This window comes from Zootermopsis nevadensis, unplaced genomic scaffold (assembly GCF_977971745.1).
Source record: "Zootermopsis nevadensis isolate Lab colony 2312 unplaced genomic scaffold, Znev_1.0 Znev_ptg000002l, whole genome shotgun sequence".
Lineage (NCBI taxonomy): Eukaryota > Metazoa > Arthropoda > Insecta > Blattodea > Termopsidae > Zootermopsis > Zootermopsis nevadensis.
This window is the reverse complement of record NW_028259134.1, coordinates 10,483,300-10,501,073: the sequence shown is the minus strand read 5'-3', so window position 1 is coordinate 10,501,073 and position 17,774 is coordinate 10,483,300. Positions and strand designations below refer to the sequence as shown.

Below are 17,774 nucleotides of genomic sequence, written 5' to 3'. Positions count from 1 at the left end.
TATATTTTCTGTTATAAAAATATAGAAGATAGAAGTTTTAAATTGTCAAATTACGTTCTGCATCTGATGTCCCTTATCATAGGCTGTCAGATGGTGTCAGCTCTAATGGATTCATGGCTGATATTACAAACACTTTGTAACCTGGATTATATTGTTACATGTTGTTCATGTTGGTCTTCAGGGTTGTGATGCTGTGAGGACTTGTATGTTGTTGCCAACATTTTGAAGAAACATTGTTATTGTTGCAATGGGTGGGACAATGTCTCTGTATAACTGAGCCACTGACAGGCCTATCGGCCATCCCACAGATGATACATGGGTAAAAAAAAGAGAAACAGTGGAGTGATATTGGCTGGGAAAACTCAAGGATTGTGAGAAAAGCTTGTTTCTGGCCTAGAATATTACAGTACATGCAGATTCTAACAAATTTTATTACTGAAACATTTTGAAAATGGTGTATTGCTACAGGTTTTACTTTTCCCCAAGAGCTTGTTAAATATTGTGTATTGATGTTTTTAAAGTTGCAGGCTATTCCAGGGAATCATACTTTTGCAGAAAATATTTGATTCAATACATTTGATTAATGAGAAGAAAAATTCCTGCAAACTTTGAACCTGATGTCTTGATCCTTTGTCTCTTTTCCCAAAGCGTGTGTGCTGTTTATATGTTGCTTCCAAAGAGATTAATACATTATGTTGTTAATGGAGTAGAAGTAGGTAACTATCCTTGTACTTTGTAGTAAGCTCATAATCATCTTTAATAGTAACCCTTTGCATTGTTATTCTGTACCTTTCAATAAGAGAAGACATGGACTGGATTTATATTCAGATGTAACACATTAAGGAAGAAGACATTGCAAAATTTACCATCTGGATGAAACTGAAGCCAAGTTGGGCTGAGCATTGAGTGAATGTCTGCATCTGATGGAGGATAGTTTAATATCTACTTGTGTTCCCTGCTTGGGGATTGTTGATATTAATCTTTACTGTGTTGTTTCACTCACCATGGCCACAACGTGTTTACGTGTGGTGTGGTCTCATTTCAGCTTGTGACTAGTGAAGGGCCACGACCTGCTGTCAGAAGAAGGAAGCATCAGCATCAAGTCCATGCTCATGACACTCGTCTGCCATCACAACAGCCAAAGGCACCAAAGCGAAAAGTGAAAAGTGAAGTGATCAATCTTTTACCAAAAATTAATGAGTCGAACAGGGAAAACTTAAAATCACTAGTAACATCTTTGAATGATATCAGCACTATCATATCCTCTTCAGGTGATTTTCATACTCTTAGATCTTCCTCAAATGGTATTGGTACGCTTAGATATTCACATGATTTTCCTAGTCTTAAATCTTACAACAATTTCGGTACTCTGAAATCATTATCGAATGATTTTAACACTCTTGAAAGCTGTAGATCAGGAGACTACAGTGATTATCAATGGTTTGATGCCAAAGATGAAAAAACTGATTTAATAGGTTGTGAAAATAAATTAAATGTACCAGTTGATGTCGGTGTTAATGAGCAGTGCCATGTGCTAGAAAGTCATCAGATCAGAATAATTCAAGAAAACTCATGTAAGCGCATAGAAGTTACAACACCTAATCATGGTGATGTGCAGATTGAAAGCATGAATGAGTTTAGTGTACAGACAAGATGTGATATGCAGGATGATGATTCTTCTTATGAAGATGCAGCAGCTAGTATAGACAATATACATTCTAATCAGTTTGTGCAAAATTTCACTGAGAATCCTAGTTTAGCATCAAATACTGATTCTGGATCTCGTCAAGAAAAGACTGCTAGTGGCTTCTTTTCATTCTTGCGTTGGTTCCGGAAAGGAAAGGATGATAATGATAACTGTGAGGCAGATGAAAATGGAGAATTTATTAAAGGACTGGCTGACCCAACAGTTCCATCATCGCCTCAACTAATCCGTACCACAAGCTCCAGTTGTGGTAGCATAGATACACTTTTTAGCACTGCCACTGTTAACAGTTTTGCTTTTGTAGCACCCACATCATACAGACCTTTTGGTACTGCCAGTCAGCCAGAGAAACAAATAGCAGTTGGCCCTGATACTGATACTTACAGGCATAGACTACATCAGAGAGACCAGATAAGAGAACTTGACAGGAATCTCACCTTGAGGAAGAAGTACCATCTATTTGGGAGTGGAACATTAGTGAAGAGTGGTGTGAATACCCCTAACCCTAGTCCTGTGATAGAGAGGAAGAATAAGGATACAACAGATCAGGAGATACAAATTCACAATTTGACTCCAGGAAGCCAAAATTCAACATTCGGGAAAAAGAAACGCAAAGCCCCAGATCCACCTAGAGCTGAGTTTAGTGATAGTCTCCCAAATTCATTAGATAAATGTAGGTCTAAGAGTAAGAGTATGGACAATGGGGATCCAGTAGCAGTGAGAAAGCCACGGCACAGGAGAACTGTTAGTGATTCATCAAAGGATAGGAAAGCTGGTGCTTACTGTCACGTCAAGGGAAAGCGTAGAGCTCCACAACCACCGTTGCCAGTCAGTAATTTAGAGCAGCAAGGTGGCAGCACCTTAGATAGGTTCCGCAGTCAGTTTGGAAGTTTTGGAAGAAAGAAGAGACCTGCACCACAACCTCCAGAAGAAAGTTTTAAGAAGAGAGATAACAAGGAACATCAGGCCTCTCACTCATATCAAGAACGAAGCAAATCAACTGTTGGACAACTCTCTCCTGAAGAAAAAGAGCGCCTTATTGCAAATATAGCTAAGTTGAAGGCTCATGCTGATAAGAAGACCAAGAGCTGTATAGACATGGATTCAGATTCAAGATTCTCTAGTGAACAAGTTGTATGTAATGACTCACTCAAGTTGGAGAGAGGAGTTCTGAAACAAAACAAAGAGTTGCCAAAGTTGGATACTGTCACTTCAGAAAGTAAAGTAGTGCCAGTGTCACCTAGGCCCTGGTATAAAAGAAGCCTTACAAACAAGGATGGGTTAAGTGGACTCAAGAGAGATATTTTCAAGAGTCTAGAAAAGAAGAAGGACAGAGAAAAGGAAAAGCATGAAGAGTGGATGCCTGAAGTGGGCATTCCCAGAGTTATAGGAAATGGTCTGTCTAATGATGGTAGCAGTTGCAGCAGTACTAACAGCAGGTTTAACATTTTTGCTAGACTTGAAAGGAGTGATGACAAGAAAAAGGAGGTTGAGAAGCGTAAGTCACAGGTTTCGATGCTGGCCAACATCAGTGAGTTAGATAGGGAAGCTGCAGAAATTGTTCAAAAAGAGCAAGCACGGGAGCAAGCACTCTTGGCTGCTCATGATGCAAAGTTCTACTCCTATCCTGATGTACCAGTAATGGATGGTTTGAGTGACGAAGTGGAAGTACCAAAGCGTAGCTCTGCTCGTGAACTTATATCTCTCTTTAATGCAATTGGTAATGTTACCAAAGTCACTGTCAACTCCACTTTCTTTTCAAAAGAAGGCTCTAGCTTCTTCTCAAGAGAAGGTATTGAAAAGAGGTTTTCTTTTATGGGAGAAAGTGTACGTACTAATGAACAAAGAGTTGTGATTGGTGAAAAAACATTTCAACAGCAGCAAGAAAACCAGTCATTTGTCATACAATCTAACAGCTCATCAAGGATTTTCCCTGATGAAGATAAATGCAGAAACTTGGCTGATTCAACCAGAATGACTGTAACTTCAGATTTAGCATCAGACATTACTATAGAAGAAATTAAGGATGATCTTGATAAATCGTCTCGATCTAGAGTGATGTATGAAGCTAACAAATCTCATCGACACCATTCTCCCAGTCCAAGTATTCCCACTATTGCTGAACAGTCAGAATCTGCAAGTTCCGTAGCCACAACACCAGCTTCTACTCTGGATGCACACCCAGGTAGTAATAATCATGGCAGTGACAACATTCCTGTGACTAACACTTCAGATGATTTGCAACATGCAAAACAGGTGACAGTATGGAGCTGTACTAGATGCACCCTGGAGAATCCACGTTGGAAAATCACTTGTGATGCCTGTGGTAGGTGGAGGCCCTCTGTTCCAGATGAGAAGCCAGATGTATCAAAATGTGATGAGCCATTTCAACGACCCACATCACCATTGCATGACACTAAGATACCAGCAAACAAAGTTCAACTTATAAAAATGGAATTATCAAAGAAAGGGAAGGGAATTAATTGGGAAGAAGAGTTGAAGCGATATTTACCCAACAATGAATTGAAAGCTGTTAGAAATAATAAACATGTTTCCAAGCAGCCCATTGAAGATAAAGATCATCTTGGAACAGAGAACATTGCAAGAGTTTCTGTCGATGGTGTACAGATAAATTCAAGCACTATTAACCAGAATGGAGCAGTACTTGAAAATTATACTGGAAAGACAAAATGTGAAGAGTTGCTCACAAGCAAAAATAAAACCATAACTTCGCCGTCTTTATTTTCAGGAGACTTAAAACAGGGTAAAGAGAACTTCAACAAAGATGCAGAAGTAATTTCTTGTACTGTAACAGTGAATGGTGCAGGACCAGTAATTGAAAGACCTGATGTGGATGAAGTGAGGAAAGCTAGACTTGCATTTTTTAATCGAACAACTGAAACAAATGATGACTTGATTTTCAGTGATGAAAATTCTGTGTTAACTACTGTACCAAACATAGAACAAAAAGTATGTGATGAAGTCAGTAGTGAATTGGTGACTATGAAAAATCAGGTAGATGGAAATGAACAATTTAAACTTAGGGAAATGCTAAAAGAAATGAAAAATTCCCTTCCTAAGAGACCCGTTAGATCCACAAATAGTATTGGTATGAGTAAAAATTTAGATGTTGGGAATAGTTTAACATCAAGTGAACATGATAATATTGAATCAAAACTTGTAAATGATGCACATAAACTTGGTGCAATTAAGAAAGATCCACAGAAGATATCAAAATATGAATCTAAAATTATTAATAATACATCAGGTACTAGATTTAAGCAAGAAGGTAAACTGAAACTTCCAAATGGCATTAAGGAAGAAAACAGTAAAGCAGAGGCCATTCTCATTACAAGCAAGACAGTATATGAGGATATTAAAGTGAAGAAGGCTGTTAAACCTATGAAGGTATCAACGTCTGTACAAACAAGTTCCATCATGGAAAAGGCTGAAGCAGAAAAAGGAGAAAGGTCAAAGAATTCAGACTTGGTGCCTGTGACAGTGGAGGAATTTTCAACTACTGGGATAAAAGATGGTGTTCTTTATACATCCTTAAACAAGGAGTCACGGCGCATCGGCAAAGGAACATTTGAATTAATCCATGCAAGGGATTTTGCGAATATTGAGGCAACAAAAATTTGTGGTGAATCGAGTGCTGTCCATGTCTATGCCAATGTTCCTCCATCTTCCCTCCCAGAACAGAACTCTCACTTTGTCTCTGGATGTGTTACTCAGCCTGTTTTCCCTTCTCAGCAGCCAGTACCAGCTTTGGTCCAGCAGTGTAGTGGAAACAAAAGGAATGTTAGTGAAACTGAAGAAATCACACAGAATGAAAAGAAGAACAATCAAGAGAATCAAGGTGTTGCATTGTTTGATGCCACATCTAGTGTTATTTCTGCAAATTCAGATTCCAACCAAGGAGGACCTATTCACATGAATCAAGCAGCATCTGAAATGAGCAATTTCTCAGTGACAAGTGTCAGCAGTAGTGATTGCAGTGAGGTTGAAAGGCTAACTGCACAGCTCACACTCCCCAAGGGAATAGCAGACTTCAAAGGTTGGTACAACTCTGTATTCATGTGTCATTTGTGATTTATAAATAAGAGATTTAATTATTTTGTTGCTGGTGGTATAATGTGAGGATGATGATGATGATAAAGGTGAAACTAGTTGCAGGCCTTAATCATTTACAGAAATGTTTAATCTCATCATTTCATCAAGACTGAGATAAATTCCTCTCAGTATGGCTTTCCTAACATAGATCTACCACAACATATTAATGTGATAACTTGCTTTGTCTGTGTTACTCAGTTACTCGATGTGTTTGACTCATGGTCAAATAATGTCTGTTTATTTCAGTTTTAGAATAACTCTGACGTCGTTATTTATACTTTCCTTTCTTGAACTCATTAGGTATAGCTTGCCCTTTAGGTACATAAATTTATTTTGTAATAAGCAGTAGCAGTGATATTAATAATTACTTTTAACACTAAATATATAGCAGAGATTGTCTGTACAAATATGCAAGGATTACTGTGGTAAAAATTCAGGTTTGTTCCTCCAGTCTCTATAGCTATAAACATTGACATGTAGTCATGATATTCTTTCTGCAGCGGATCTGCAAGCAGCACTTCCACAGCAGAACATGAATACCCTTGCTATTAATCGTTTACTGCGTCGTCTTGAGGCAGCTATTGCTGGTGGACAGCATAACCAGGCAGCAGTGTTAGCTAAGGACCTTGCTCGGCTGAAGATAAACTGCTCTGTGACTCGACAGCGTCGTAGCTTGGATGCTGGTCCAGCTTCTATTTTGTGAGTCTCACACACTTGCTACATTTGGGCAATTTTTCACTGAAACTGATCTTCAAAAAGCATTTTTTTCTGTTAACTGTGTTTATCCAGACTTATTTCCCATCTATCAGAGACACCATAAACCTTTGATAGTCAGCTACGTGTATGTATTTGCAGTACTAAGGTCACTATCAGACGTAAAGCAGCAAATTTTCACCAATTGGGTTAATGAATTCTTCACTACTTTGTAGCCTGGAATTCAAATGTCAGTACAAATTCATTACTTTAAAGATGATGACAACCATATTCTTAAAAATGGGGACAAACCAGCTCACCAAAATACTGTGTCATTAACCAACAATGGTATTGGCAATATTGACACATTGTTTACATGCAGCATTTTTTATCTTTTGGAAATGAAAGAATAACCAGATTTAAGATGTATAATTTTAGTTTTCAGGGATTGGCTGCATCTTATGTTATAGGTGTTTCAACAAGCATAGTAATCGTCATGTAGGATTTTAGGTTCTCACAGCATTGAGTATGAAAATGGCTGTCTTCTGGGACACCGATCTTCATAGAAATTGCCCTTTTTAAGGTGAATATGTGTAGAAGAGAAAGGGAGCCCTTACATGGATCTGGCAATAGGAGTTGAGTGGGAGATGAGTGACATGATTTGGCAAATACAAGATGAGCGAGGTTCTGTCCAGTTTGTAGGTTCCGTAATTCAGAGGAAATATAATAAATGAAGAAGCAGAAGATGTGAAACCTACCTTCCTCAGACTATGTTTATCTACACATTTGGCATTCAGCGGATATTAATTGGGAATGGTCCTTCAGTTAACTAGAATGTCTATAGGAAAAGCTTTGCATAGACTTCATCTGTGTTCACAGTTTAAGTTCTGGGGGTGTTTTATTATATCAGTGGCTTCACCTCATTTTCTCTAGTCCTTTTACTTACATACAGGATTTTTCCCATTGAGCACTAACTGAACATCAACCCTTTAGATGGATATAGAGCAAACTGAGTTCATGTCCTTCCTCTTTTACCTGTTATTCAAATTTTCCTAAATTATTAGATAGCAGCCCATTGTTCAGCCAGAGGTGTAACTCATTCACCATGAAGATGGTAATTGCAATTGGAATTGCTTCAATTTGTGACATAACTGATCCCTGAAAGCCAGAGTTATGCATTCAACTCTGGCAGAAAAATTCTTAAAGACAAGAATTGTTGATTTAAGATATAGTCATGATCCTTTTAGTCACTAGAATTTATTGTATTCCAATACTCAGACTGCATCTACAGATCATATTTTTTTAAACGATTCATATTGTTTCAATCATCAAACTTGATTTGTTCTAACTTATCATATTGATATGTCATTGTCATTTCAACAGGGTTGATATGTATGTGGAGGATAAAGTGTCACACCAAGGACCCATCTCTCTGCAAGTGATTCCCACCATGACAGTTGCTCAGTTGAAAGAAAAAGTTGAAGAGGAATTTGAGATTCCAGTTGGAGTTCAGCGCTGGATTCTTGGAAAGCTGCTGGCTTCAGATGACACTAAAATGCTGCAGGATCACAATGTAAATTCCAATGGCTGTCCAATGTTCCTTTATTTGGTTGCACCTGGTGAGCAGTATTTCTTCCATCTTATGTTTTGTGCACACTGTGAACTTACATAATTCAGCAGCCTAAATTAAATATTTTAGTGTGTCAGGCATTTTCCTTGTATTATGCGATAGTAAGCGAATGAGGAATGGAAATTTACTTGATCTCTCTTGAAATTAATTGATCTACGTAAAATACAAGGCAAATTATAATTGTCTGTTGATTCTTTGTGAAGATGGTGAGCAGGAAGGAGATGCCATAGGCACAGCTGGTAGCATAGAGAAGCACAATGCATGTGAAGTTGTTGCTAAAGTTCCTGGTCCACCACCACTGCCTGAGCAGCCTGGAGGCTGGTATTACAACAATGAAGAAGATCGGTACAGTTTTTGTGAGGATACTGAGTCAGAAATGACAGATGATGAAGAAAGTGAATTCAAGTAAGAGAGAATTTTGTATATATGTTTAATTACTTTATATTACTTCTTTGTGGGCTTCCTCAGAATGTTGAGCTATGCCTTCATCTTTACTTAATTGACATAATTGTTGGTTTATTTAACTACACTTTCAATTTCTTAGATTATGTAGTTCTGAATGATAGGATAATTTACACATTATGAATTGGAAAGGATGTGGAAAGAAGCAGTCATGGCATTTGCCTGGAGGATCTGAATACAACCCTGAAAACTTCAATCATAACTGTTTTGTGGGCTGACATTTAAATCTAGGACTTCAAAAATATGAAGCAGGAGTGAGGATTTATAATGCACAAATAATGTCTTTATAGTCTTCAGTAATGAAGTTATTGAAATGAGAATTAAATGTTATGTTTGGGGAGAAGAAGTCTGTGATTATTAAACATACTTTTTATTGCATTTCACAGAAAAGAAAATCCAGTAAAGGAAGCTAATAAACCAGATAAAATTGTTCTTGAAGACAGCAGAAAAGAAACAGAGGAGGAAGAAGAAGAAGATTATGATGATGATGGTGGTGGTGGTGGTGATGGAATAGTTGGTGCAGCAGCTGTAGTGATACATGAAAAACCAGTAGTGCTACAAGCACCAGTCATTGGCAGACCATTCATGACACAGGCTCCGTATTTCCTGAAAACAGTAGTGGGTCAGCATCCAAACAAACCATCTTCAAGCCAAACATCACAGCTTCAGAGACCACAGAAAAATTCTAATCCTTGCAAAAATCAAGTTTATCAGTCTCTAGAAGTAACACCGACAGAGAAAGAGATTGCTGATCAGAAATCAGGGACTCTCCGGCTTGGTGAGTTCTGTTTTAGTAACATGCAGTTAAATTGTACATGTGCTGAGGAGTATGCGTATGTATGTTGTCACTTTGCTTTGGGTAGGATGAACGATTTTTAAATTTGTTTCAATTGTATGACATCTGTTATTTGATGTTATGTTTGCATATTTGGTGAGAGTGTTTTGAGATTTTATATTCTTCCATTTTTCTGCTTATGCAGTAGACAAGCAAAATAGCAACGTGTTGTTAACAGAATTTGAGTATAATTATTAAAATGGTACAAATGTGAAAACATGACATTATGCATAGTCTCTGGCAGAAAACTATTCACTTATGAATCAAAGTTAGGTGTGTGTGTTTTACAGCAACACAGTTAAAGAATTACTTTGTGCAAAGTGCATATTCAGTGTAAAAATGTTTATGGCCCTTTTGTAGTTAGCCATCTTTCTTAATATGATCAGTCTGGTTGAAGAGCATATGTGAATGCCACATTTTAAAACAGCTATAGAATTCACTGAGAGACTTTGCTCAATTGACAAAATCATGACTAAATTACAGTAATTATGATCCTGATATCCTGGTTTAATAATTCTCCGCATATATGCTCAGTCCTATCAGATTCACTATTTGCACCATTGTTAGTACAGGAACTTGCAAAATTATTACTGTCTTTATCCAAATACCAAGACCCCTGAGTAAGATGTTCATTCCAACTTTTCTTTGAAGTAACATGGAGATCCCCTACTCTGCCCACATGTGTAATCATCAGCCAAACAGGTGACAAACTCCCTGCCCATGTAAAGGTAATTGACTCCACACAACTCCAACACCAGTGGTGCTATTCACGTGTTATGTGTCATGTTTTGCATCAAAACATACATTCACTACAAATGAGAAAACATTCTCAAATTGAAAATCTAGAAGCAATGACAGCATAAATGCATGAGAATTGTTACACTATGTATACCTCCCCTACTTTGTTAAATATTTGTTTAAGTTGTACTGAAGTTTAACCAAGGTAATCACAAGAAACTTTTGGTCTTCAAGTGAAGTGACAGTCCTGGTTCAAAACCATGATTAAGAAGTCTCACTTTAGAGTTGAATTTTGTTAAGAAATACTAATTAAGTGAAAACGTGGAAAGTAAGACATGAAACTTTTTCATATTCCACATTTAGGCCTGCTAATGAAGTGACAGTATTGTGCAACATAGATCAAGATTTAATCACATCAGTGAAATCTAGGATGGATTTCCAAGATTAAATTTCATATACATCTGTTCAATAGAGCTGGATAATTGTCATGTACTGTTGGTAATAATTTTCTTGAAAGATGACTGTCTTTTGGGTTCTAGCAACATGTAGTCTGGTAGATATTTACCATCATTTCAGAGGTCTTTGCTGCCTCCATCATCAGGTCATCACCTTGATGATGGAATGCAGCAAGGACCTCTGAAATGTTGGTAAATTTCTACCATACTACATGTGCTACAACCCAGAAGACAGCCATCTTCATACTTACTGCTCTGAAAACCTCAGATCCTGTTTAATTTTCTTGGGATTGTGAATCCACAGTAAGTAGTTATCTCATGTGGTGATATGTGTAGGTTGGAAATGCCCTGTCTGCACACTTGTCAACTCACCAACACGGCCTGGATGTGCAGCTTGTACAACTGAAAGGCCCTTACGATACATTGTGCCAGTGGAGTACCGTGCAAATAAACAGGAATTGCAGCGTATGAAACAGGAGCAAAAGGTGGACAATGAATTGCAACAGGTTTGTTCCCTTCTTCACTTACCAATTTTAATTTTCTAAGAAATTAGTAAACATCTGAAAATAAGTGTCTTGAGTATAGATTTCATAGTAGGTACCAGAATGGAATTTTTACTAAACCAAATTAGAAAAAGAATGTAAAACAGGAATCATAAAGCATTCAATTTCTTATCCAGTCTGTAGATCATGCAGTGTGCTTTATTAGAGTCTGACATAGATGGACTGAATACTGACATTCATCTTTGTAGCATTTATATGCATGTTGCAGATTACTGCAGAAGAGAGACAACGGGATGCCGAGAAGCAGCATCAGCATTACTTACAGCTGGTGGATCTAGATAACACAGACTTGGTCCCTAATGTAGAGCCATTCGAATGTTCAGTCTGCATTGTTCAGTATGAGGCTGGTGAGGGAGTTGTACTGCGGGAATGTCTTCATGTGTTCTGCAGGTAACAGATTGACCCTTACATCAGTAAAAGTTATTAGAATTTTTGTACTTCCTTTATCATAGTGTATTACAGAAAGACTCAGTATCATCCTTCTTTGCGATATTAGGCCTGGGTAGCCTGTTACTAGTATTACAGAACAGAACTCCTGTGTTTCTGAAGGTCTTCTTTAGCATGTTTTGGGTTCTGTCTTACAGTTTATTTAGAATCCTGTCAGACCATTCTTTCAGTGTATTATTTGGAAGTGAGTATATTTTGAGGATCTTAAGTAAGAAAATAACTTTATAGGGGTGATATACTCTGTTGATAAGATAAATTTAAGTTTAATTGTGTGGAATGCAAGCTGTTATTTTGTAGAAAAGAATTATTTTGCTACTGAGTAAGGATGAAATTATGATGTGGCACAGAGAACAGAAATTGAACAAGAGGAAGAAAATATTATGATATAAATACATATGAGAGATTATACATACAGTCTGTTGACGAGAGACTTGTGCAAGTCGAATGATGATAATGAAGAGACAGCGAGATAGAATGTAGGATTCAGCTGTGAACATGGTTTTGTGAAACAAGTCTGCAGTCAACTAAAATAACTGAAGGATTTGTGTTGCAACACATTATCATATTAAACATGATGATTTAATGTTGGTATTTTTCCATTATGAAAAATGTTTGTACAGAATTGTATATATGTTAATGACCTCTTTTCATTCCATATTTCACATTTTTGCTACATAGCATCTATTTCTCCAATGAAATTTGAAAGTAGGCAACATGTTACATGATTTGTATATTTCCTTTCTGTCAAAAGTTACCACACTGAAGATTCCAAAACAAATTAAAATTTTCAAATACTTGTTCAGAATGCCAGGATCTTATATTAGATGGTGTATTGTTGCTTCACCTCAGAGATTGTATGGCCACCATACCAGAATTTTTGAAGGTATTCAAAAATGTGTTGCTTCCAGTAGCACATTCTTCATACCAAGTTTCATAACACGCACACATGAGGCAGTCATCAAACAACACAGGCTCTCTAATTGAATGCTACAGCAAGAAACCAATACAATCCCTATTTCTTAATTTTCAGGACTTGTCTTGCAAATACTGTCCAGTTTAATGAGGAAGCTGAAGTGAAATGCCCTTATAGAGATGCAGATTATGCATGTAATAGTGTACTTCAAGAGAGGGAAATAAAAGCCGTAAGTGACATTGTGACCACTATGTGTCTTATATTTTTGTGAATGTAATTCCTATAAGGTTAAATTAAAAGTGAAAGGACAAAGATGTAGGCCATTTTGATTCAGTCTTATCCCTTAAGTTACTTTTATATGCTATGCTTAGTATATTAAGTGCAGCTTGAAACATTTGATTCTGTTACATTTTATGGTGTTAGGTGTGGAAAAGGGATGAAGTAGAACTTGCATGATAAGTATTACTAAAACTGACTGGCAGATGAAGGATACAGCCCAGACGTTCCACTGGCTATTGTTGACAAAATTTCTCTCCAAGAACTATGACCGGTTACAAGAAGATTTGTTGCATTATTACAAATAATTTGTGAGGCTAACAATCCAATTATTTGCTTCACAGTTAGTTCCTGCAGATATATATGAACAACATTTAGCAAAATCTGTAGCCCAAGCTGAAAACAAGATAGGGAATGCATTCCATTGCAAAACTCCTGACTGCAGAGGATGGTGCATTTTTGAAGATAATGTCAATGAATTCAAATGCCCTGTTTGCAGAAGAATAAATTGTCTCACTTGCCAGGTAAGTCATATTATTTGTTTTATTTTTATCTTTATATCATAATGATATATTTAGTCCAACTCTTGGAATGTATCTACTTGTGAGAAGCTGGTAATTGCCTAGCTAATCCATACTTTTTATGAAACTTGTAACTTCATTACAAGTGACATGCAGAACTAATACAAATTTTACATATACACTACATTTTTCATTTTCTATCCATCTGCTATATAAATACTTGATAACTGAAATAAACAGAACAGTTGTGGTGAGTTACCTTGGGGCACGTTAGTAATCAGTTGAGTGAAAGTGCAATTTTCAGGTTGAACAAAATTAACATTTCACACTCTCAACATTACTGTAAGCTTCATACATGTAGATTCACTGAAACATACTGAGAGTACTGCCTTAAGCTGGCCAGTATTATTTAGAGAAATTCTGAATTATCATTTGGCCATGCTGGTACTGCTATTCTTTGTGGGAGCTTTACAGACAACATTTTGCCAGCTGAAAACTAAGCCTGCAAGGGTAGTTGGAGATATATGTTTTTAAAATCCCATATTGTTAAAACAAGTATTATGTAACACTGTTGGTAATGACCCACAGAAACAAAATTAATTAAAGGTGGTATTGCATGCATATTACAGAAATGCATGAAGAGCAGAGACATACATGTGCATTAGCTATCGATGGAAGGATTCAGACAGAATAATTTACAGCATATGTGAATGACATAAGTTACTGTTTACATATTTAAGATGTTGTAACTATTGTTCAATTTTAATGGAACAATCTGAACTAAAATTAAATAACATAATCACAGGCACTCTGTTTGTTATGCTGTCAGTGTAGAATTACGTAACATTTTCACGCAGGTATAATGTATTTTATGTAATGGTGTATTTTTAAAGACTTGTTAGCAATTTTTATACTGACAAATGTCACATAATTGTTTAGGTTAATTTTAGTGGCTTTTTACTGCATTGCATAATACGTATGTCAAGATACAATTTTATTATTGTATCATATAACATGTTAAGCCAAAAGAACATATATTAATCATTTTAAATATTTTGAATTGTAGATTCACAATACCATAGGCTGTATGTTACGTTTTTTGCTTTGCCATATGACATAGTACCCTGCCTCTCTCTCCTACAACATACCACTCATTGAGATTCAGTGCATGTTAAGTAGTAAAGTTGCCCCAGTACTGATTAATTACATATGTTTATAATATAGTTAGTTACACATACTGCCAACTGAATGTAACCATTTATTTATATTTAACACAAAATATACAGTTCTGTATATTTTTCTCTTGCAATAATGTTATAAAAAATACTTTAGAAAATTTGAATAAATATCTTAAACCTGCAATGTTAAATCCTTTATCATGGCCATTTGACCATTTAGACAGTATCTTTAATGTCAGCTGTTTTGAATGTTCATAATAATGGTGAAAAGTAAGCTCTGCAGTTGAGATTGCATAACAGCAAGAAAGACTTTGTGATACTTGGTGATAAGTGCACAACTAACTGTTACTGGGCTGGAAAGTATTTTAGAATCATATGTTTTATTTATATTAGTGAAATGGACAAATATTTGTGCTCCAGTTCACTTGATTTCAATGTAATGTATAATGATGTTGATGATAAAGATAAACATCATGTAATACAAATTATTTTGTACGTGCATGTGGTTACATGATCTTGTCAAATTAAGCAAATGAAAATATACCTTGTATATTTAATTTTATAACATTGCAGGCAATCCATGATGGTGTGAACTGCAAACAATATCAGGAGCAAGTAAAGCAGGAATCTGAAACTAATGCTGAAGCTCGCCGAACAAAAGAGATGTTGGAGGTAAGGAGATGTATGCTTGTATCTGGTTCCAATTCTTTGTTCAGTTTCCATTACTTAAAATTGTTTACAAGCGATCAAACTTTCTGAATGTTGTGTGTTTAGGAAATGGTTGAACGAGGAGAAGCAATGAATTGCCCTACATGCCAAGTAGTACTGATGAAGAAGTGGGGTTGTGACTGGCTGCGCTGTTCTATGTGCAAGACTGAGATTTGTTGGGTGACACGAGGACCCAGATGGGGCCCAGCGGTGAGTAGAAGTGTTATTCTTTCATTATGTTCAATGTAGGGAAATAACCTCTTTATCTTCAGAATTTAATTCTGAATAATCGTGACAGTGATCATCAATTCTAACAATTTATGTAACCTTTTACAAATGTCATATATGCATGAAACCAAAATACTTTATCAATCATTTTGATCTCTCTAGAAATGAAGTGTCTTTACATGTTGGTGAACTTATGTGTATTCATGCATATGCAGAGAAATGCAAATAACCGTAACATCTGGTCTCAAATCAGTTTTGGAAGTTCAACATTCTTAAGTTATCAGAATTTTCTCAATGTTCATTAATGAGTAGTCTGAATAATTACTGAACAAGACTAAATTTAAGTGACCTTCAGCAATTAGTATTCTCATAGTTAAATCCAAGGTAGCAAGTTATGTATGAATAGACGGTTTCAGAACCATATCAGTAACCTTCCGAACAATTAAACATCTATTTAAATGTGGTTACAATTTCTTGTATTAAGGGTGCAATTGTTGCAGATTTTGTGCTTGTCACAATGAAGCAATGTGTTGGTCACTGCCTTACTGTGAGACTGTTTTAATGTGTTGTTATATTTGTGTGCAGGGCAAGGGGGACACCACAGGAGGATGTCAGTGTGGAGTCAATGGTGTGAAGTGCCATCCCCGCTGTAATTACTGCCACTAAGAAGTCTTCTCTCCATGTGTGATAATACATTAATGTGATTTGAATTTGCAGTGCCTCAATTTTTTGTATTTTAAATGGTGAATTTTAATATTTTTCATGTTCTAGTCATATACAATGAATCCATTGTTTTTTCTAATTTCGTAATTATAATAATGTCATCCTATAATTATACAGACAAACTGCCTTCAGTGTGACAATAAAGTTAAAAGCATGTTCTTGTTAATTTTCTGTACTTCAAGTAAGTGATGAGGAAAACTGGGTGGTGAATGGGTTTGAAGAAGAATATTTTACAAGTATATGTGTTTTATTCTTATTTCACCTTATCTCTTCAGAAATAACATATTTCAAATCAGGTAACTCAGTATGAATGTTAAATGTGTTAGGTGAATTTGGGAGATTTTGTGTTCACAATTGATAGCAAAGCAGTTATGATGGTAGTTCTAAATGCATTTATCTTGTTTATGTGACATTTAGTACAGTTGTACACTGACATTTTAAGCTACAGATGTACACTTTTGCATTTGATACTGTTTAAGCATTGAGTTTGTTTAGTAGTGGAGATGGCTGTCTTCTGGATTGTAGTGCCATGTGGTCTGGTAGAAGTTCCTCTTGTGTGGCTTGTTTATCACCATGATGGAAGCAGTAGGCATCTCTAAACATCGGTAAACTTCTGCCAGACTACACGGTGCTATAACCCAGACAGCCATCTCCATACTTGCCATCATGAGAACCTCAAATGCTACTTGTCCAATGATATTTTAGGTCTTCAAATGCAGCTAGCTCATTCAATTTTCAATGTCAATTTTCATTACTCACTACTACTCTTATCAAGCTCAGCAGAAATGCAGATCACAAAGTGAATACACATGACAGGAGGAAGCTGAAATGTATGTAGCATAATATACCATCTTACAGTTTTGACCTCCTATACAAATTGTGCAGCTCCAGTACTTTCATTAACATTTATATTATACAAAATCAAGCTAGTGCATAAAAATAAACAAAAGTAGTCAATAAACTAGGTACCCAAAATACTGGGAAACCCATAATGTTCAATGCAGCTCATCCCTGAAAACCAGAGTTATGCAGTGAAATCCACGTTTAAAAACCTAAGGATAAGGACTCGCACGTGCCCTTAATATCCTCAACATAGGTGGATGAGATTAATTCTTTGAAGTGAATGTAAAATTGTCCTTGTTCATTATTTTCCAATTCAATTTAGTTATCACATCTTGAAGAATGTGTGAGAGCTGAATATATTCTGGCAATACTCCTAGTCACTATACTATGATTATCAACAAATTACAGTATATAATAATCATACGATGCATTTATTCTTTGGTATATTGGAATTGTAACGCCACAGTGGTCTAGCAGTTAGAACGCTGGCCTTGTAATCCTGGGGTCTCGGGTTCGATTCCCGGCGGTGCCCGGATTTATAACTTGTGTTGGGCAAGGCCGTGGTGGGCTTCCCTGGTCTCTCCGTGGCATCCCAACAATTACTCTATTCACACACAGAAGAAGGCAATGGCAAACCACTTCCGTATCATCTGCCAAGAACGTATATGAATAGGTCCCAGTCCGAGAAAAGGATGGAAGGATTCTGTTCATATGGACCTGTCGTCAGACAGAACACTAAATAA

General features: G+C 36.4%; 1 protein-coding gene across 1 annotated transcript in view; it reads left to right on the top strand.

The window, feature by feature from the left end:
* The window catches only part of LOC110833674 (uncharacterized), a 42,541-nt gene extending 26,187 nt beyond the window's left edge, over window positions 1-16,354 (top strand). The window contains exons 5-16 of the mRNA XM_087355208.1: window positions 1,046-5,762; window positions 6,319-6,517; window positions 7,895-8,130; window positions 8,345-8,546; window positions 8,990-9,381; window positions 10,968-11,137; window positions 11,403-11,584; window positions 12,672-12,783; window positions 13,175-13,354; window positions 15,103-15,201; window positions 15,304-15,447; window positions 16,051-16,354. Of these exons, the coding sequence (XP_087211334.1) occupies window positions 1,046-5,762; window positions 6,319-6,517; window positions 7,895-8,130; window positions 8,345-8,546; window positions 8,990-9,381; window positions 10,968-11,137; window positions 11,403-11,584; window positions 12,672-12,783; window positions 13,175-13,354; window positions 15,103-15,201; window positions 15,304-15,447; window positions 16,051-16,131 (6,714 nt within the window). The 3' untranslated portion in view covers window positions 16,132-16,354. The remainder of the gene's footprint in view (window positions 1-1,045; window positions 5,763-6,318; window positions 6,518-7,894; window positions 8,131-8,344; window positions 8,547-8,989; window positions 9,382-10,967; window positions 11,138-11,402; window positions 11,585-12,671; window positions 12,784-13,174; window positions 13,355-15,102; window positions 15,202-15,303; window positions 15,448-16,050) is intronic.
* The last annotated feature ends 1,420 nt before the right edge of the window (window positions 16,355-17,774 follow it).